General features: G+C 37.5%; 1 protein-coding gene across 1 annotated transcript; it reads right to left on the reverse strand.

Moving 5' to 3' along the window:
• Positions 1–1,105: 1,105 nt before the first annotated feature.
• On the reverse strand, positions 1,106–22,582 carry LOC127454040 (solute carrier family 2, facilitated glucose transporter member 3-like). Its single transcript, XM_051720969.1, has 12 exons — positions 22,157–22,582; positions 21,365–21,479; positions 13,619–13,720; positions 13,370–13,530; positions 12,897–13,137; positions 12,559–12,721; positions 8,141–8,328; positions 7,703–7,807; positions 7,473–7,574; positions 7,214–7,288; positions 6,895–7,095; positions 1,106–5,303 (listed from the first exon to the last, which is right to left on the reverse strand). Exons 2-12 carry the CDS (start codon positions 21,389–21,391, stop codon positions 5,040–5,042), a joined length of 1,629 nt encoding a protein of 542 aa, XP_051576929.1. The 5' UTR covers positions 21,392–21,479; positions 22,157–22,582; the 3' UTR covers positions 1,106–5,039.
• Between the last annotated feature and the right edge of the window lie 223 nt (positions 22,583–22,805).

Raw genomic sequence — 22,805 nt, forward strand, 5'->3', positions numbered from 1 at the left:
TTTGGGGGCCCATTTTGGCAAATATTGATAAATATTATTAATTGTGATTAATGTGATGAATTACTCGGCATATGTAATTAAAGGATCACTTAGTAATTTTTTTCCTCATTTATATTTTTTTACTTCTAAAGAAATTAATAGTATTTTGAAACATGTATAAAATCATCACCACTCATGTGAGATGAAGAGTTCAGTCATATATGTGACCTTATAATAGCTCTTTTATTCTACATGGAGCTGGGGTGCCTCATGGGGGCAGCCATTTTAGCATCACATGACCAACTGAATACTACTCGCTTAATCTCAGTAACTGCCTTGTTATTGGACACTTTCTCTCATGGATTAAAGGGATTGTTCACCAAAAAATGAAAATTCTCTTTTCATTTACTCACCCTTTACTTACGTTTACTCACAAAGTCATAAACATCTGGCATGGCATGAGGGTGAGTAAATGATGAGAGAATTTTCATTTTGGGGTGAACTATACCTTTAAATTAATCCTGGCCTACTGTGCATAGTGAATTACTACAATGGCAATGGCAACTGAAAACTACTGTGTTTGAATGATGCAGCATCCAAGCCACTTGGTATCAGTGTAAGCCACTTCAACATACTACAACTTACAACATAATTACTGAGTGCACCTTTAATTCAATTTATTAATTGATTGACAGCCTTTAGTGTGAATATTTGGATTTAGTGAGTTTGTGTAAAGCAAACCGTATGATGTTATGACACTTTACACATGAATTGCATGATATCAGACAAGTGAGAATGAAACTTTCACAAATTACTTTCACAAATATCACATTCAAGCTTTTTAATCATCTGTGGTTAAAAGGCAAACTGAACAGCCTATCCTAAGAAATAAATCACTTACAATTATTAGACAACAGTATTAAAACCATTCCATCCCATTAGGTGAAACAGTCTCAGGAATAGGCAAACAGTCACAAACACATGATCTATCAAATCAAATGTGTTTTTATCTTATCATAGCTAGCACTTATTCTGCTCAGTCCATTACACACAAAATAAATATGAGCTCATGGCATTATTTAACATACTCATATATTTAGGACTTTGTTGTTGTTGTTTTGAGGCAAAAGTAAAAAAAAAAAAAAAAAAAAAAAAAAATGGCATTATAAAAGCTACAAATATAATAAAACATATAAATATAATATATATTAATAACACAAAAACAAGAAAACATCTTTGGTGCGCACTTGGTAAAATTCCAGAAACAAGCTCAATCAGCTAGTCAGACTGTAACAAAATGCAGTTATAAAAAAAAAAAAAAAAAAAAGACAATATTTACACGGTGTACATAGCGATACTTACACAGTGATGTCCTTAACTACACCAAAAGCTGAATACCTGACTTAATTATTTAGAATTAAGTAACCCATAATTTAGTCTGCACATGCACTGTATTGGACATGTTAAACAATAAATGTTTGCTTGTGATCTCTGGGCTTTCATGATTGACATTTATGTGATCTTGCATCAGTAGTGTTCATTCAGTGATTTCGAGTAACTGTCATGAGAAATACTTCAGTGACTTATAACACTATTTAAACACAGATACTTCATACCTTCAGCAGGACGTTTGGAACCAGTATTAACTGATATAAACTGGTTTTACAACAACACACCAGTACACAACTGCACATATTAGGCTAAAAGAACAGTGGCGTAAGGGCTTCAACATCAGTTTGTTTAGGGGCTCTTGAGGTTTTCATCTTTTAATATTTGGCCCATTTTCTAAAGTGCTTTAGAGTTTCTCTGTGTCTTTGTTACTATTACACATAATAATAATAATTTAAACTAATCTCAGCCCACAAAATCCACAGATATGCATTACAGCCAGTGGCAAATTCTCAGGGCCAGCAAAGCCTTTTCTGCTGGCCTAACATGCCAAATAAATAAATAAATATTTTTCATCCTTTCATTCTCAATCTCCTTTTTGCCTACGCATTTTTAATCGCTTTCCACTCTTAATTAATAGAGAAAAATGTTTATCCAGTCAGAATTTATTCCTTTGCTTACAAGCGAAGCCTGACAACTGTTTCAAATAACACATGCCCAAAGCCGAGCTCGTTAGCAGAAGCAGCGTGTGAGTCTGAGCTCCACCCCCTCAGGCCTTCAGAATTTCAACAGAATCCCTCAACAGTGCAAATGAATGAGCAACTAAAGTCAGACTGTCAGATTCATCAGCCAATCAGATTGATGTATTTGTTCTTGGTGGGTGTGATCTTTAGGATATGTCCCAGTCAAGGACTTTTAGCTGGCCTTGAGTGATGCAATCACGCTTTAAGTGACATAATTTGAAAGTGAAGAGCGTGAGATCTTGCTGACGAGTCGACTGTCACTGCCACTATCGCCATTGAGAAAGAGATCCTTATGGATTTAAAAACACGAGATGTTCTGCATGATCGTGTGATTGCTTAATTTATTAAACAGGAAAGGAGGACTGATTTTCACTTCAAGTAAATTGGTAAGTGCTTTATGCATTGTTATAGCAACATCAGGAGTTTTCTAAGTGTAAATTAGGCTGCTTGAGCATTCAGTGTCGGATCAAGTTTTGAAAAGAAGTGCTGCGTTCCATTTAACTCTGAAAGTCGGATTTTACAACTTCTTACTAGGAAAAGTGCAATGAAATGCATCTTGAAGTCAGAATTACAACTTGTAGGCTCGTGCAGAAATTCTCAACTCCGATTTCGCCGAGATGCAGGGGCATGATGTCACACAAACACGTCAACACTCAGGGAGATATACAAAGTAAGTGATGATAAACATTCACTTTATTAAGTAATATCGATAAATGAGTTTGTTTCCACATTACATGATATTAAAGCTTGTTTAACAAATGCCTGAAGAAACAGGTGTATAAATCATTAAATCTCTTTTGATAATTGTACACCTGTAGCACAAATGATAGCGCTGCAGCATTGTTTATCAGTTGGGTTGCTAGGAGACATCTCTAATGAGAGTCAAACCCCTGCTAAGCTAACAGGAGCGTTGCAGTTCCGAATATCGGGGAATGGAATGCATTTGTGGTCGGAGATATCAAGTAGGAATATCCCACATCCAACTTGAATGAAACACAGCATTACCGTGTACCCTGACGAAATGAAATTCATTGTAAGCAACATTTAAATCGCAAATATTATTAGATATATTTTCCAGGTATTATAGACCTCCTTGGTAGATTCATATGAAAAATTATGATTTTTGACATACATTTCACAAAACAGTTATGCTGCAGTTAAAATTAGGCTTGCTTGAGCATTAAGTGTCGTTTCAAGTTCTGGCTTTCGTGCGTGGATGTGTTTTTAAAATGTCAGTTGGTATTATTAGTTGACTGCCACGTAATGTATGATAGCATCTTATTCATTGTGAAATTGTGTTTTCTTAATGGCATGAAACGCACTGAAGGCCTAGACTTAAAATGCACAGCCCGTGGCTGATTATAGCCAACAAATCCTTTAAAACTGCAGGCCTGAATTGCAGACACAAATATACGAGCATGCCACTGGGACATAAAAATAAAGAAGTGGATTAGGTTGTTTCATCTTTGGAACTGTTAGGTCGGTACTTTGTTTTCTGAGAGGCATGCTGACGGAAATCACCAATAACCAAATTAGGGGAAATGTGTTTAGCATAAATACATGAAACAAGCATTCCACTATTCTTCTAGGTACCGATTAGACAAACAGCATTCCAAGTGCTTCTCTACAATATGAATAATCACTCTGTATTTCTAGTTGTCTGATCAGGAGAATAACAACCATAGTATTGTTTTCAATATAGAGTTAATCTGATTTAAGTTTCTGGGCAATATGGAAAATTGGGATAGTTAACTATTTAAATACAAGAAGTTGTAATCATAACTCAGATCAAGTGCTTAGTACTTTGTATAATCTTTACACATCATTTACATATTTAATAACTAAACTAATTTGACAACACACCTATACATTTAACTAAATTTGAAAAGTTTACATTTAGTAAAAACTAAATTAACAAAGCAAATTGTTTTAAGGCCTCTTTAACCAACACAAATGTGTAATAAATATGTAAAAAAGTATACACTTGAGACATAGAGAAACAAATCCTGATAGATTCCTTGTACTTAGCTCAAATAGCCATGACTTAATTGAGTGCCATGAATACTTGTTATGCGTTCATAAAGAATTTATAACTGTCATTAAAAGTTTATGCTGAAATATATGTATTACTGTAATGAATATTTCTTATACCCTGTTTGGTGTTTATTACCATCAGTGTCAGTGGTTCCCAAACTTTTTAGGCCGTGCACCCTCTTCTTATACTTGACAACGTTCAAACACACCCATAAACAATGTTCAAACCCCCATCAACCTATTTCATCCCAAACTTAGAAATAGCCAGAGATATAATCACATTTTTACCTAGGATAACCAAATGCAACCTGTACATGAAAAAGAAAATCGCTTATTGATAAAAAAACAAAAAACAAAATCCCAAAATATTGATACACATATAAAAAATTGTATTGCTGCTTTCCCTCTTCCCAGTAAGATGGATGGGCCTGCATGTTTACGTGAGATTAGGTCTGTTTTTCCGGTAGGCAAATCAAGTACGTATCAGCTCAATTTTGAGAAGTGCTATTATTATAATGGCTATTACTGGCTATTATAATCTGTAACTCTTGAAATGTAAAATGTTATTTATCAATAAATCACTGTTGTGCCACATCAAGAGTCAAGTATATCAAGATATAGACAAATCTGTAACGAGATAAATTTTGCACAATTGCAGACAACATAAGTTAATTCTGTGCACCCCCAAGGCTGCGTACCCCATGGTCTGGGAACGCTGATCTACATGATCTGCTTGATATGATAATTACCCAGTATTTTACACTATTTTGTCCCTTATGGAGCTACAGTTTTTTTTTATTTTTTATTTTTTATTTTTTTAACAATGCCTATTATTTAGCTGCCTCTGTTCTCTACTCTGTGTTGTAGGTCAGGTGTATCTTGTGTATATTTTCTCTATGGGTTTATTCCACTTTTTCCTGTCACCTGTCCTGGTAACTCAGTCATCTGAAACTTCTCTGATGACGGGGTTACTGGCAGAGTGACCACACCCTCTGGGGAAGAGTAGTTTGCAGCATTAAAGCCTGCAGCATTGGCAAATCCACTGGCAATATCTTCAAAGGTGCGACCCTTGGTCTCAGGAACACGGAAGTACGTAAACACGAAGAAGAGGATGAGGAAGATGAAGAATATGATGAATACGTACGGACCACACAGTTTCTGGAAAGAAAGAAGGTTCATATTAGTGTGTTCCATAGTGTCAAAAACATACCTTTTCATTAAGGGGAATTTATTCTCTTAATAAGAGGTTTATAAGTGTATGAGTTGTCCAAGTGTAGTATGAAACACAATGTTTTTCCTACACGTAAGCATTTGCTGTTTTATGTTTCAAATGCATTTGATGTGTTGCTGCTAGCATTAGCACGTTAGCTAACCTCAGTTCAACAATTTTATTTCAAACAACATACATTTTTACACAGCGTGGGGTGATGGTAAAGGATTCAACTTACAAGTAAGGTGCTGTCTTTACTGAAGTTTGGCTCGTTGCTACATTCTCTACAAAATTGTTTTGTCAGACCAGCAACGCAACCAGGTAACTCCGCCCCTTCCGCTGCGTACGGCAAACCGCGAGTGCTGAGTGCATGAAGTGTCCAACATTCTGCACTCCGTTTTGACAGTTGAAGAAGTACATCATCCGGGTACTCATAACACATTCTTTTTGTTGCATTTTCAGTGTTAACATACTACTCGTCATGTGTTTACATACTACTAAATGACGTAGAATAGTGAAGGAGTGTGCGGTTTGGGACCCAATTAGGTTGTCATCATTTTGTGTCAAATACTTCAATTTAATAATTAAAATCAAATGTATTTATTAAAAATATTTCAATTAAATAAACTGTCCATCCGAATAATTAAAAGATTTATATAGGCCTAGAAAATAATTGTAAAAATACACTGGATGTTAAAATTTTTTTTATTTTGGCCTACTTTTTGTCATAAGTGCCCTCAGCCCTGTTTAACTTATGACCCTCTTGTGTTAAGTTGTAATACTCTTGAATAAATTCTCATGTCCTTGCAGACTGATCACACTGTAAATTCAGTAACAGAAGGTCGAAAGCTCTGCTGCTGACATTGGCCTGTGCTTACCGAAATTTGATCTACTGCCCTCAGTGGCCAAAGCTGGAAGTGTTGTTGAGATGAAATGTCCACTGGGTGGCGGCAAAAGCGAGTTGTATGTTTAGTTGTAAATGATGTAATACAGTCAACAAGAATACATATTCCATTTCTCACCATTGTTTATCTGAATGTGTCACCGGTCCTACTCGTCTTGCCCTGAGCGTGATTCGAAACGGCGATCCCTGGCATGGGAGTCAGATGCGCTAGAAAAGCCATGGCTATAACCTTGGTCATTAGTGAGTCCCTTAAGGCCAGGAAAGTGAGGTTTACACACTGTACAGCTATCACGTACCATCTGGCTACCGTTACAAATGCAATTACTTCCTGGTTTCCATGGGACCAGAACCCCTGTCTCAGAGATAACACGCGCAACATGCTATCAGTAGCACCACAGGGAAAGGTAAACACATTTGGATTGAGGCAAAAATGTCTGATGGGAGATGCCGCTTGTCAGTAATTCAGAAGAATGGGATTGAATTCAAGGTACATAAACATTGAGAAGCAGTGCGTCGATTTTCTGTGTGATCATGTTGGTCTTTTCTCTGTACTGTAACCAACTTGAAAATTGTGATATGAATAAGTACAGTATTTGGTGTTGTTTCCACATTGTTTTCTGTGACAGGGTCCTTACCAGTAATTGTGGGAAAAGCAGTCCAACAAGAAAGTTGGCAGTCCAGTTGGAGCATCCCGCCACAGCGATGGCCGCCGGCCGGGGACCCTGAGCAAATAACTCTGCCACTATGAACCATGGGATTGGTCCTGGTCCCATCTCAAAACTAGCCACAAATCCAAACACTGATGCAATGGCTAGAATGCTGATCGCTGAAGTTCCCTGCTAGCCACAATTGGAAATAGAAAAATTCAGAGAAAGAGAGAGAGAGATACAGTAGTTGATTGGATGAATTCTAGCATAAATGTAAGTTGGAGGTTAAATCATATCAAACACTTACCCCTTCAGATGTTATGACAGCAGTGCTATTCTGAAGCAGTCTAGTACCGTTTTCCATTGCGGGTCCTACAGGGTTCTTTGAATGATAAGCAAAGGCAATAAAAGTGAATAAAAATTTTACTTAAAAAAGTGTTCAATTTAGATGAACCAGTCACATCTAATCATGTAGGGCAATTTAATTATTATATGCAACTTTCAAAAAGAGCTAAGTAGAATCTGTCATGTGTAAATTGACTGGCAGGTCAAAAGTATAAACTCACCACAAGTTTAAGAGAAATGGTCATGAGCAGAGCGCAGGCAGCCATTCCAGCCAGTCCAATCATATGAAGAGTTCTTCTCCCTGCCCTCTCCACCAGGAAGAGCTGTTGATCAAAGCAGTGGGAGCATCCGCACAGAGAGAGAACAATTTCAGCTTAAGTCACAACATTTTTGTCAAGCCTCATCTTAGCTCTGCTGCTTAATGCATGGCAGAAATCAATGAGAAACTCACAGAAACTACGGTGAAGACAGTGTTGACTGCACCCGCCCCAATAGTGACAAAGACAGGGCCAGTGATGCCTGCAGTCCTGAAGATCTCTGTTGAATAATAAAATACCTGGAAAAATACAGAAAACATAGATCAAACATAGATTTAGATCAAAATCAATTCATGTGAACGAGAGAGTGAGAGGGACCCTGGAAGGAAACATTACAAATAGGTAGAAATTTAAGATATCAGAGTCAAACAAAGGGCTTTGTGGACATTAAGTGGAAAGTTGTGCAGTCATGTCAGTGACTAAAGTTCTGATGTAAATGATAAAAGTTACTGAGCACTGAATGACATAAGTAGCTTTGGGAAATGATGTGAAAGACTTTTAAGGGGATGTGCTAATCAAAGTTCAAGTTCATACACTAATGGTATGGAGAATCTGTGATGTGTGAGACTCACAGCATTGATGCCGGACAGTTGCTGGGATAGCTGCAAGATTATGGAGACAATAATGGGTTGTCGGTAGGCGGGGTTACGGAACAGCTCTGGAATCGACACCTTCTTCTCCATGGCCATCTTCGTGGCCTCTTCCTTCATCTCACGAATGTCATCCTCCACATCTGAATGCCCGCGAAGACGCATCAGCACTGAGAGAAGAGGAAATATAGAAAGATAAAATATCAGTGCACAAGAGTATAAATTAGAGCTGTAAAAATTAATGCGATAATGCATGCAATTAATTAAAAAAGTTTAGCGCATTAATTTTTCTTAATCATGATTAACACACTTACTGATAATAAAGCATAAACCAGCATAAACACTGGCTAGAAGGGCGGAACCTTTGGAATGTGTCTTCCCAGATTCATTACACTGATGGACACACCACAACAGCGATTCTGTGTCAATAGCCTAGTTTCCATCCACTTTTCGCGCTATTTTGTTATCGACAAAGTGAAAATGCATTAAAAAAAAATTTGCTAAATTTGCCGTCTTCTGCCTGTTTCCATTCAAATGGCCTTTTATCGATAAAAATGGTGTGCGTGATGACATCGTGCCTAAAAAAACACTTTGTGGCATACGTTTTGGTTTATCGCAAAATAAATTTGTCCTTAAGCCGTTTCCGTACAGAAATGTGTGTTTATCACTAATTCGCCTCCCAGATGTCCCTAATTTTTTTCCTCTGAAGTTTTGGTAAAATGGGGAGAGTAATGAGACATTTAATTGAAATTAGCCAACTTACTGTCATTTTAATTTCACAAATAAAAGCAATCAGAAGACGAGGAATTGCAATCAAAAGGGAACAGTTGCCCTTCTGATAGGACTGTAATATTGGTCCTGATGTTGCGCCTATCGCAGGTTGCCACCGGTTCCAACCCAAAGCAAATCGTCATGGCCCTGTTCAAGCTGGCAACCTGCACCAAGTAATGGGGGAAACTTTCGGTCTTAGAATAAGGACCATCCATCAATGTCTATATGCTGTGTGCACAACTATTAAAGAAAATTTGATGCAGTGCAATTTCAGGGTTTACATATGATACATTCCTGATATTCAATATGCTATTTTGAACAACTATCTCATCTAAAGCATTGCCAACACAACTGCATTATGTCCCGCATATTTGTCCAGCAACTTTTAACGACCAACTGAACTTGATTGTCATCTAAAATGAAATTTATATTTTCTGAAGAAACAAATGCAATCTGAGGTAAAGAGGGTGAGATTTAAAATATTTAAAAGTTTTAAAATGTTCAAAAGCTCTTTTTCTGAAAGTGATCTCAGCATTGGACAAATAGTTCTGATAGTTTATAGTGTTGAAAAAAAGTGTAGAACATTCTGAGAATGTCATTCAGCCGACTTGTTTCGTCTACGGAACAGGGTACGGCAAATTTAAATTTGTGTAAAGAAAAGGCATATATAGGTCTAAAAATATATATTTTTTCATTTGGTAATTTATTTTTTTAATTTAATGCTTTTTTCGTTTGGTAATTTATTTAATTTAATACCGGGAATTGTTGCCGGCATTTTTTCAAATGTAAACTAAACAATAATTTAATAGAATTGGGCTATGTTAGTGTTCCAAAAAAGCACACTGATGCTTTTCTCCTAGTACTGTGTATTTATGTTTCATTTAAAATATCTTTGTGCATAGAAATTATATGTTTTTTGCATTGTGGACTAATTCCGTGACTGCCGTCTATTATTTTGAATGGTGTTTAAAAGCAACTTTAATAAATTAACGGATGTCTACCATGATTAAATTAAATCGCAAAGAGTGGCCATTCATTTGTTCTCTGTGCACTTGTCGATGTGCATGTTAGGAGATATTTGTGTTGGCACTCCTGAAGTGTTTGCAGATCGGATCTATATGCCGTTAAGATCAATCCATAATCACGTAAAATAAACTGGCTTTCAAAGATGTATACCTTGTCATCATGATTAACACCGGCTAACAATTGGTGGCTCAGCGGTTAAGGCTCTGGGTTACCAATCAGAAGGCCGGGGGTTCAAGCCCCAGCACCACCAAGATGCCACTATTGGGCCCTTGAGCAAGGCCCTTGACCCTATCTGCTCCAGGGGTGCTGTATCATGGCTGACCCTGCACTATGACCCCAGTTTAGCTGGGATATGTGAAAAAAAAGAATTTCACTGTATATGTATAATGTGTGATAAATAAATATAATTATAAATTCTGTCATGTGACACTATATTTTTGCGTTAATGCCAATTTTCTCGACAAAAAGTGTTTCCAAACCAGATTTTCGCGACATTTGAAGTATCGACATAGAGTTTATGTGCTAGAGTTAAACGGAAAAATATTATGTCGACACTTGTGAAATTTTATCACTTGTGGTAATTTGTGTTTCCATCAGCTTTATTTTGATGCGCTAAAACCTTTTTTGCAAAAAATCTTTGGATGGAAACGTAGTTAGTGATCAAGTGATAGAGGAAGGACCTCTTAACGCTATTTGTGGTACAAAACAAGCCAGTTGGGACTTTTGATAGAAATCAAGTACTTCGCAGCCTCTGTAAAGTGCATTTAATTACCACAGAAGCACGTCAAATCCTAACTATCACGAAAAAGCATAAAGAGACGTTGTCTGCAGCGCTTTTCACGTGGAGTTCAAAGAAGCAAATTACTGTGGTATTGACGCCCTGACGCGAAGCGTGAATGCGGCTTCTCAATTGCTTTAGCAAATGGATAGCCACAGTCTACCAGCAGATTAATATAATGGGAGGATGAAAGTTTAAGAGATTTAATGCCCATTGCAATAAATACTCAAACTATGGGGACTAATTCTTTTAATTAGACAAACTCCCACTTAGACTTTGGGAAACGTTTGATGTTACATGAATTGGTGCTATTTTAGTGCATATTTGATATCTTTATACTGTGGAAGGCTTTGTTTGTAAATTGTTAATAAAGCATTATATTGTTACATATTGTTTTGGTTTCTTTCCTAAGAAGGAAATAAATGCATCTCGACAAGAAAGAAGTATATATAGAGTCAGAATTCAGCACTTTCATAATCTGCGATTAATCGCGATTAACTATGAAAAATAATGTGATTAATCGCGATTACAAATTTTAAGTACTAGTTACTAGTATAAATACAATTTAGTGGATCATTCTGTTATCATAATCCGTGTATCTTCCGTTCATTCCATATCCGTTTCGAAAATCAATAACGGAAAATGAAAAAACCAACTTGTCTTTTTATTTAGCAATTATTTGCCTTGGTAAATTATTCACTAAAACAGTTTTAGAAAAATAACTTTAATACTGATTTTGTAAATTTGATTTTCCAATTATCTGTAACACATTTGTAGGCTGTTATTTCCTGATAACTAATTCCACAGAAGTTCATAGGCTAACGAGGATTGACACTTTTAACCTATGTTCTGCTGTTCCTGTAAGGATAGATGCTGGATCTTGGTTTTATATGGGACGTTGGGAAAGGTAATAATTACCAGAGTTTCTCCCTGATTTTAATCCCATGTGAACTGGTCATGCCAGTAATTTTTCCAGACTTTTTACGGACTGCACGCTCCCGTGCCGATAAAGATTATAATGTAGCTATTTTACCTTCTATAAAACGGCCGGTAAAAATTACCCCTGTTTATAATCCCGTGCAAACTGACATGCTGGTAAAAAGCCAGAGAATCTGTACTGTCCAACCTGTGAACCCTTTAACTTTTGTTGTTTCTCAAGTTATTCAAGTGTCTTAAGTGGATGTTGGTCAAGAGAAGACACCAGAAATTGTAAAACGCGCTTCATTTCAGATGAACTGCAGAGAACTCTGGCTGTTGCGTTTGGACTGATGCACATAAAATGTGAAAAGTAGCTACATAAGCACGTAATATTGTGATTTGCCCCCCACGCTACATATTTTGCAGAGGGACAAATATAATGTGAATGAATTGTACACATTTTTTATTCAAGAGTGTAATATATGATTTCAGGCTCGCTAATATCACCAGTTCTGTTGTATTTGCCAGATATACCAATCAGTTTCTTCTAATAATCCAAGATACAGTGTATGATCCTGTTTAATATTTCCTGCATAATTAATCAGTACTGCTATGATTTCTAATAGGCCAGTTACATGGTGACAAGTGTGTAAATGCAAAAGACACACCCATCTCTGTGATTTTTGCAGACACCGCTTAAGTCCCATGCAAATCGATGGTAAATTTACAGATCTACAGTAATAGCATACATCCGGTGAACTAATACCATCCGAATTGGGCTTTCCTTCCCCCTTAAAACTCCCTTTACTGTATATCCCTTAAAAATCACCAAGGGTAAGATCAGGTATAAATAAGTCCTTAAAGTTACATTTGTAGGTTACCACTTTTTTCAGTATAGCAGGCTCACCTTGGCGTGCCTCCTCCTCCTGGTTCAGATTGATGAGCAAGTAGCGAGGGCTCTCTGGACAGAAAAACACCATAACACTTTGTAGCACTGCAGGCAGGACAGTCAAAGCCAGCAATAATGGCCACAAATCCTGAGACCCCAGCAATGACTCCAGACCAAAGATCTAACATAAAATTCATAAAAAATAACCCATTAATAACTTGATGACACCAAAAGACATCTATTTCAGTATTTCTGATTTGCTATTTTGTAAATAATTGGTTTTCCGCCAAACATATATTCAACAAACATAAATATTTGGCATGCAAAATTAATATTAGTCTACAGTTAAATCTAACCTGTGCTACCAGGATGCCAATGACCACCCCAAGTTGGTGAAGTGTACCAAAAGCTCCTCGCAGTGCTGTTGGAGCAATTTCACCCACATACATGGGTGTCAGCCCAGTACACAGACCACAGAACACACCAATCACCAGACGACCCAATATCATCATCTCATAGGAGGTGCACATGTTGGATAAACCCATCAGCCCTCCACCAATCAGAGCCAGGATGTTGGACAGCAGCATGGACTTCCGTCTGTACAGTGGAGATAGAAGAGGAGGGAGATGAATAAGGGAAAATGAGAAAAAGAAATGAATTTAGTATAAAAGCATCCTCTACATGTTTGTCAGAATCACATTTTTGTAACAGAGCTTTTGCATTTTATTGGTTTTATATCACAAGAAACAACAACAAGTCATTCATAAATGGTTTATGATTATAATACATTGTATAATACATTTTTTCAGCTTTTCTCAAATGTTCTCACCTCCCAAACTTGTTAACCAAAGCACCAACACAGAGAGACCCGATCATGCCCCCCACACTGAAAATAGCAACAGCAATACTCCACACAGTCGTAACAGTGGAAGCGTGCATGGGCTCTCCAGTGCGCACCAGAGTCACATTTCTGAAGAAGTCCTTTATTTTCTGATCATCAACAGAGATGGAGAGCGTGTTGGTTTCTGACATGTTGAAGAGTTGTTATGAGTTACTTATAAATTAAAAAATTATTTACCTTATCAGGTGCATTGATGACTCCTGTGTTGTAGCCGAACTGCAGTGAGCCAATCACAGCCGTGGACACGCAGAAAATGAGGCAACACGTTACCTGCTTCCCCTAAAAAAAGAGAGGAGCATACAGATTATTACTGTGACATGCAGAAAATTCACTCACAAAAGAGTGAATGAAAGTAATACAGAAATAAAAAGCATCCCAACAAAGTCTCAAAATGTGCATAAACACTGCAAATATGTGCACAAACAGTGTCCTATTTCTACTTTTGTCATTTCTTGCATGACCAATATCATGTGAAACAGTGTGTGAGGTTTTTGGAATTACAACATATTACACAATACCGTATTTACCAGTGTATTTTTTAAAGTGGAACAACAGAATAAATCTGCCATCACATCAATAAACAAACAAAAAACCTGAAAATGTGCTTCATTTGGTAACAACTAAATTAACTAAATAAACTACTAAACTACTAAAACTATTAACATCTCTGAACCAACATGAATACATTAGTTTTCACAAAAAAAACAAAAAAAAAAAAAAATGTGTAGGGTTAGATCAGGTAGAAAAAGCTCCTTAAGGTAGCAAGGATACCATTTTATAGTGTAATTACACCACATAACTGCAGTCATTCATTATAGCAGAGCATACGTACTGTACACAATCAAGAGATCAATAACATTAGTCATTATTCCAACCTGAACAGCACAATTAGTGACAACCAACTTAAGATTAATACATCAACTGACACAATAGCTACCATATTTGTATTAATATGTGTAATTTTTTTAATTAATTACTGAAACTGTCATACAGAAATAAAAGAGGTCAGTACACTGTAAACTGAATTGCTACACTGTAAAAAAGTGGTAACCTGCAATTGTTGAAAAAAAACTTTAACTGCACAACTCAAAATACAAGCTCATATTTTTCAAATAATTAATAAATACATTTAAAATAAAATAAAAAATACAGGCTCCTTTATTATTCAAATAAATGAGCCTGTATTTTTAGTTGTGGAGTTATATTATTTCTTCTTAAATTTTGCCATAACTTGCACCTCTGAATTTAAGGTGTATGTTTGCTTAAGAATTTTCTAAAACCTGCAATTGTTACCTTAAATTGTTACCTTGTTACCTTAAACCTTTCTTTCTGCAGAACACAAACAAAGATTTTTAGAAGAATATCTCAACTCTGTAGGTCCATACAATGCCAGTGAATGGTGGCCAGAAATGTGAAGGTCCAAAAAGCATACAGTATAAAGGCAGCATTAAAGCAATCCATAAGACTCCAGTGGTTAAACTCATATTTACATTTACGCATTTGGCAGACGCTTTTATCCAAAATGACTTACAGTGCACTTATTACTGGGACAATCTCCCCAGAGCAACCTGGAATTAAGTGCTTTACTCAAGGACACAATGGTGGTGGCTGTGAGGATTGAACTGGCAACCTCCTGCTTACCAGTTCTGTGCTATAGCCCACTACGCCACCACTACTCCACTATCTTCATATCTTCAGAAGAGATATATGTGTGGGTAAGAAACATCAATATTTAAGGTATTTTTCACAATAAATTGTCCTTCCTGCTCAGTAGGTGGAGATATGCATGACAAATGTGAATCGCCAAAAACAAAAGAAGAATTTGAAAGTGAAAATGGAGATTTATAGTAAAAAAGGACTTAAAAACAGATCTGTATTTCACCCACACTTATCATATTGTTTCTGAAGATATGGATGTGACGAGGAGGAGGGCATGGCTGGGCCGTGAGGATGCACACCCGGTGCTGAGTTGCCCAATCAGTGGGAGAGAGATAAAGGAGGAGCCGGGGATGCCAGAGAGAGAGAGAGAGAGAGAGAGAGAGAGAGAGAGAGAGAGAGAGAGAGAGAGAGAGAGAGACGCACACAGCTGCTCTGTGTGTGTCAATGTGACGTTATGTTTCAGTTTTATGATTAAAGTCTTTGTGAGTGTTAATCCGGCTCCAGCTTCCTTTCCTGACTGAACAGAGGTCTTTCACACTGTTGCCGAAACCCGGGACTGGAGGAAGGTACACTGTCAGAGAGCCCTCACTGCTGCCGTCCGCCAGGAGGTGGAGGAGTGGCTGAGGACTGGGTGGGCGGCATGCCCACAGGAGCTGAAGATGAATGTTGTCTGTTTCTTCTCTCTCACTCCCCCCCCCCCCCTCTTTTGTGCTCTCTTCATCTCTCACTTCCCCGCCCTCTCCTTCCCCTAGAGCGGTGCCTGAATACCAGAGGTGGGGAAAACCATCCGGCGCTGGGTTGACTGGAAGGAATGCTGTTCCTCTCCAGAGTGGGAGGGGAGTAAGTACAGGCCGGATAGGTATCCAGGCCTGACTCAGGCGATGGGGGAGTGTGGCAGGCCAGGCGGGGCAGAGTGAGGACAGGGAGGAGCGAGGCCGAGGTGTGCACCTGGGGCGAATGATCTCGCCCAGCTGTGAGTGATGACAGCGTGAGTAGGTGGGGGATAAAGCCGGAAGCAGAGCTGCAGTAGAGAGAGAGAGACGCCGAGAAAGAGAGAGACACCTTGAAACTGTGTATGAGTTTGTTGCTCTGTGTTTAATTTAATGTGGTGTTTGGATTAAAGTTTGTTGAATGTGCATCCGGCTCCAGCCTCCTCCTTTCCCGACCGAATAGAGGTCTTTCACAAAGGATTAAACCGCTGAAGTCTTGTGGATTAATTTTATGCTGCATTTATCTGCTTTTTGGACCTTTAAGGTTCTGGCCACCGTTCACTTGCATTGTATGGATCTACAGAGCTTAGATATTCTTCTAAAAATCTTTGTTTGTGTTCAGCAGAAGAAAGAAAGTCATACACATATGTGATGTAGTTTGGGTGAATACATGATGAGATAATTTTCATTTTGGGGTGAACTATCCCTTTAAGGAGCTGCCTGGTCTAACCCTTAAAAATTAATTTTGTTGGTGTAACCAAATATATTCAGTTTGATTCAGTGATGTTACATCATATTTAGACCAAAAAACTGGCACACACCTGCTCCTAATAGACATTTTGAAAAAAGACTGAACATACACATACCCAAACACATGCACACAAACAGAGGCTGACTGCTGGAGCAGTGGTCATGAACAAGGATAGGGGTGTTTATATATACAGTACTGTGCAAAAATCTTATGAAGCACATAAGATGCTTCACAAAAACATTTGGCTTAAGATGGTTATTTATATTTTCAGCTTTAGTGTGTCAATAGGAAATATACATTTTAGACACCCAAACATTTCTTTTGCAAATAGAATAGAATAGATGAACAGGGAGCCCTGCAACAGATGGCATGGTCCCCACAGAGCCCCCCACTGAATATTGAGTCAGTCTGGGATTACAAGAAGAGACAGAAGCAATTGAGACAGCTGAAATAGATAGAAGAACTGTGGCAAATTCTCCAAGAAGCTTGTAACATCCTATCAGCCAACAACCAAGAAAAACTGTGTCCAGGTGTACCTAGGAGAATTGGTGCTGTTTTGAAGGCAAAGGTGGTCACACCAAATATTGATTTAGCTTTTTTTTATGTTTACACGATTTTGTATGAGGTTAACTGATAAATGAAAACAATTTATGGCATTATTTTTGAAGACATCCTCACTATGCAACATTTTTCCCAAGTGCCTTAAACTTTTGCACAGTACTATGTATGTCATGTGATCAGAGTCGTCGGCGCTCCTTGAATCCAAAGTTCATACCCAAGAGTTCTACTGAAAATGATCCATCACTTTATTTATCCTTCATCCCTATTTAATGAGGACAGACCACTAATATTTATCCCCCACCTTGCACCTCCACCACATCTCTTCCCTAATTTATCAAATGAACCATACTTATTTATTACATCACCACACTCAATGTTACCACTTAATATCTTTGTAATGAACTGCATTGGATATTACACACTAATTAGCAGACTTGAATTGGAAATTTCCTCTACAGTCTGTTCATTCTAAAACAAGTAAGAACTGGTAGGTTGCTGTTTATATTATGCTCAAGTTTGAACATGCCATCTGAACTCTGCTCTGAACAAACATATCTCATGTCTCTCTCTTCCTCCATTTCTTAATTCATGGTATGTTATCCTATCTCGTATTACAATTTGAAATGAGAACATTGTCTCTCAAATTGCACAATGACTCACTTAACTTCCAGAGAACTAAGAGCATTTCCTCCAGGAAAGAGAGGGGATTTGGGTGTACAGTATCCAAAGAATGTTGCTAGGAGTCGTTGATGGGATATTCAGATCAAAGGGGTTTGAATGAAGCAGAAATAATGTCATACTAGATCAGCTGCATGTCATGTGTATATTTCGGTGCCGAGTCTATTCAAATGAACACTAATGGCCTGAAAGCCAAGGATAAGTAAACACAGAGCAAGTGCATGCAACACATTAATGAAATCATCAAGAACCAGTAATATAGCGGTGGTACAAACGAATGGATTAATTTCAGATTATTTTACTCTGTATAGGGGCACCTGGCAGGATTGCCCTCTTTCCCCATTATTGTTCTGTTTTGCCCTGGAACCATTAGCAGCTGCAATAAGAAAGGAGGATGATTTTCCAGGGGTGGTAGCGGGAGGTGTGGAGCATAAGCTTTTGCTTTACGCAGATTATATTTTGTTATTCGTCTGTGACCCTTCTAGATCTATGCCTTGCCTCCACAGAATTATTCATTCCTTTTCTAAATTCTCGGGATACAGCGTTAATTGGTCTAAATCCGAAGCTTTGTCTCTGACAGCGTACTGCCCGGTAACAGCTTTCCAGCCGGGTGCATTCCAGTGGCCCAAACAGGGCATTCAGTATTTGGGTATTTTATTCCCAGCAAATTTGTGTGATTTATTTAATTTTGACCCTTTAATAAAAAGGTTTTCGAGCGATGTTGACAGTTGGGCTTCACTACATTTATCTATGACTGGGAAGGTTAATGTTATAAAAATGAATTGTATTCCAAAATTCAACTACCTACTACAGTCTCTCCCCATTGAAGTTCCCCTCTTTTATTTTAAACAATTTGATAGTATAGCTAAATCCTTTATCTGGAATGGTAAACGTCCTCAGATGCATTTTAATAAGTTACACAGGCCAATTGACAAAGGTGGGTTAGGTCTCCCAAAGATTTTGTTTTACTATTGAGCTTTTGGTCTCAGACATTTGGCTCATTGGTCGCTTCCACCTGAGAGAGCCCCTCCCTGGCTCTTTATTGAACAGGAGGTCCTTGCCCCTTTCTTGCCATTGCAAAGTCTTTCAACCAAGCTGCCCGGAGAAGTAAAGACAAAAGTGTGTTCAATTCGGACATTTACCTGAACGTTGCCGCAAGTATTTGGTTAAACCCTAAATTGTGCATTAACAAGTCCCCTTTCTGCTGGACAGAATGGATTGAGAAGGGAGTTGCTGTGTGACCTGTATGAAAATGGAACATTGATATCCTCTGAAAATATTATACAGTGGTTTGGGATTCCCAGATCTCAATTCTTCAGGTACTTACAGCTGGGCCATCTACTTTGTACCACCTTTGGGTGTAGTACACAGCCCCCTAAAGCGGCAGACACTCTTGAGATGGTGCTTGTTGCTTTTGGAAAGGGTCACAAGGCTTCAACGTACTATTGCTGGTTAATTCAGAGTCTAGGGGATGGGGTTTTAACAACTCTTAAGAAGTTATGGGAGAGAGACTTGAATTTAGTACTGGAGAATGAAGAATAGGGTAGGATTTTTTGTCTAGGGATGCAAGGGTGCGCCTCATTCAATTTACGATTCTGCATCATTTTTATTGGACTCCCTCTAGACTGTGTAGGCTTGGCCTTAAAGACACACCAACATGCTGCCAGTTGGAGGATGGGGACATAGCCCATGTTTTTTGGTTCTGTACTAAGAGTCAAGAGTTTTGGTCGAGGGTTCAGAGTTATGTCCGTGAGGTCTTGAGCACTCAGATTTTATTCTGCCCCAGACTTTGTATTTTGGGTGATGGGGCGTGTATTAACGTAGGGAACAAACATATAAAAAACTAGGTCCTTACCAGCATGATGATCGGCAGGAAGGTGATTCTTGGGGGATGGAAGTCGGCTGGTGTGCCCTCATTTCATGAGTGGTGCACCAAGTTGGGCTGAGTGGCGGCTTTTGAAAAGATGTCGCATAGACAGCTGGGCAGTTTGGGTAATTATGGCAAGAAGTGGGGCACTTATTTGGCCTTCTTAGAGGGTTGCCAGGAAGGAGCAATGGAGAGGGACAGTTTGGATTCAATATATGTAATTAATTAATATGTGGAACCCTTTTTCTTTTTGTTATTTATTGGTTAATTTTTATGTCTTTTTATGTCATCGAGTATTTTCTTTGGACTGTCTGTTTGTATGTGCGTCTGTTGTTATTCAGTGTTTGACCACTGGGATGTATGTTGGGTGACAATTTTTTGTCAAACATAACAAAAATTGTTAATGACAAAAAAAGAACCAGAAATGTGACAGGCTCTTAAAACAAGCTTTATCTATAACCAAAAAATATTACAGTTTTTCTCTATCTATTTTACACATTTCTCTAAACTATAGTCCATGCTCTCAAAACAATTCACACTGCCAACGAAACACGCGTAATTTTGCAAAACATTTAAATTTCACTGCATAATTTAGCAATGTATTCCGATAATGCATTTATTAAAACTAAATACTAACATCAAAACTAAAGATGTGTTCTCTATTGAATTCATAACATTTTCAGCTATAGACACACAACTCTATCTTTGAAATAACACATTTATCATAAAAATCCATAATAAAGACATTTTTCCATGTGTTTTCATAAAAAAAAATTCTAAATTTCTAGTCATTCTCTGGACAGGTTGAAGTCACTGTAGATCTGCTCACATTAGGCTGAACACTCTGTGTGTCTCAGAGAGATTCATAAAATGATCAGTTAGAGGGACTCTCAGATCATTTCAGCCTCTTCTGTGTCTTCTTTACTCTACTCTTTTACCCTGTTGTCCTCTTTCTCTCAGCTCACCATCATTACACCATCTCCATTTGTTCTTTCCTCAACTCTTTCAAGGCTAACTCCTGGAAAAACTGAGAAAACCTTCCCCTTTTCTCATCACTTCTTCCTCCTGTTTCCTCTTCCTTTACCCACTCAACCTCTTCTCAGTTTACACCTTTTCTTCATCTTGTACTTTCTCTTCTTCTTCATCTTCCTCATTGTTTGTATGCTCTGAATTTTCATATTGTACCTCTTTTATAGATAGCAAAATCATGATAGTTGTGTGAAAATGTTCGTAAATTGCATTTTCTTTGCAGTGTGCATTACTAACCCATCAGATATCAATATGAAGGATTTGACAACCTGACATTTGAGAATATGACTTTAATTTAGTCATCTGTGTTAACTGTTTTGAAAGCATGAATCCTGGATCAGAGAAATTTGTGTGTAGTGTTTCAAGAAAATGATAAAAATCAAGAAGAATTTACAATCTGTTTAGGACGATTATAAAGTGTTTAGATAGTGTTTTGAGAGCAGTGACCCGAGTTTGAAGAAATGTGTCAAAATGATCAAGAAAAACAATAAAATACTTTACTAGTTCTTGCATAGAAATTAACAGTGAATAATAATAAAAAAAAGAAAAAATATTATATATATATATATATATATATATATATATATATATATATATATATATATAGTATTTGTTATAAAACATAATGACCTTATCCTTTTGCACAGTGACAGAAGTGAAAAGACTACCTTATTACTGTCTTTCATCTTCTCCATCTTGCTCCCTGTTGTGAAAGCGAAGACTTGGAGTGTTTTGAGCTTTTGGTCTTTCTCTTCTTGCAGTGAAATGTTTTCTGGGAAGCCTCTGAAAAAAAAAGTGATAAAAGATATAATTACTTTCTCTAATAAACAGGAATTGAGACACTTTTTTAAGCCTTGGCTAAAACCACAAAAAGTTGATTTCCTGCAACGGATGTAAGCTCATTTGAGATGTCAGTTAAATAATCAGTATTGTGCAATGTAAACTGCAAAGTAAATGTGGAAGTAGAATACAAGCGGCAGAGGAGCTCTGTCAGCTCAATATCCTCTCTCTTTTGATCTCTCGATATAATGTGAGGTTTTGCATGTGCATTATGTAACTCTGTGACTTTCTTGTAATGTCAAAATCCTACCAAACTGCAATGTTAAACAGTCTACCGGTGAGTTGAAAAGAAGTTATAATTTTAGTTAATTATAACTTCATAACTTCCAAATGCATGCCTGATTCAAGACAATATGCATTTGATCGCTTTGTTAGGAATATAAAACACATAAATAATGACATAATGCACAGAATAGTTCAAAAGTTCATTGGAATGCAATACCATCTCCTATTAGTCTTTAATAGGCAATAATTATAATTGACCTAACGTATTAGTATTATTAATACAGTTATTAGTTAGTAATAAAGCAATATCTTCTACAATAATTATTTAAAAGATAAAGTCAACACGTATTATATCATAATGCTCTATAATCATAATTTAAAAGAAAAATATTTACGTTTAGTTTTGCAGCGCTTGTTTCTCAGTCAGATGTCGCTAATGTGTGTTGAACACTTCTACTAAAACTCATTCGGCAGTCGTGGGTTTTATGAGAGAGTGGGACACGAGCAACTGCACGTTTCAGTTTCTTTCGTCACACAGCGGTGCTCCCCCGTTTCGGTAAGATCCGAATCACATGATATGTAAACGAGAACTTCAATTCTGAGACACCCGCGTAACATCCTTTCATTGGAAATTAAGCTCGTGATTAAAATAGCGTTCCTATGAAGGACGAGACCAAAAGCGCCTAAGAAGCCCAAAGTGTGATCTACCTAGGCTATTAAATGCTGTCTAGATTAAGAGTTCACGGAGTTTTAAGACACGGCCTTTCTTAAGTTCTTTATTTGGTCATTAGCAAGAACAGAACGGGATGTGAATCATGCCTCTGTTCTTTTTCTCGCAGCATCTCACCGGATTCAATCCAACTAAAGTCAAGTCCGGTCTCTGTGACAATGAAACAGTTATTCTTGTCATGTGAGTGCTGCTGTGAGAGACTGACGCCTGTTTTGTTTGTAAACAAATAGTCCTCTCATCCGAGATTGGACAATTTGCGGGGTTTGTCTGGCACTTGATACAAGTGTGATCTAGCGATTAAAGCAAATGTTTCA

Source organism: Myxocyprinus asiaticus, chromosome 16 (assembly GCF_019703515.2).
Source record: "Myxocyprinus asiaticus isolate MX2 ecotype Aquarium Trade chromosome 16, UBuf_Myxa_2, whole genome shotgun sequence".
Lineage (NCBI taxonomy): Eukaryota > Metazoa > Chordata > Actinopteri > Cypriniformes > Catostomidae > Myxocyprinus > Myxocyprinus asiaticus.

Excerpts from the sequence above, each read along its gene's own strand:
- LOC127454040 (XM_051720969.1), bottom strand. The coding sequence starts at position 21,391 with ATGGAGAAGATGAAAGACAGTAATAAG. Across the intron at positions 13,531-13,618 it reads TCATCAATGCACCTGATAAG|AAAATAAAGGACTTCTTCAG; the intron begins GTAAATAATTTT and ends GTTGATGATCAG. Across the intron at positions 7,575-7,702 it reads CTGTCTTCACCGTAGTTTCT|CTCTTCCTGGTGGAGAGGGC; the intron begins GTGAGTTTCTCA and ends TTTGATCAACAG.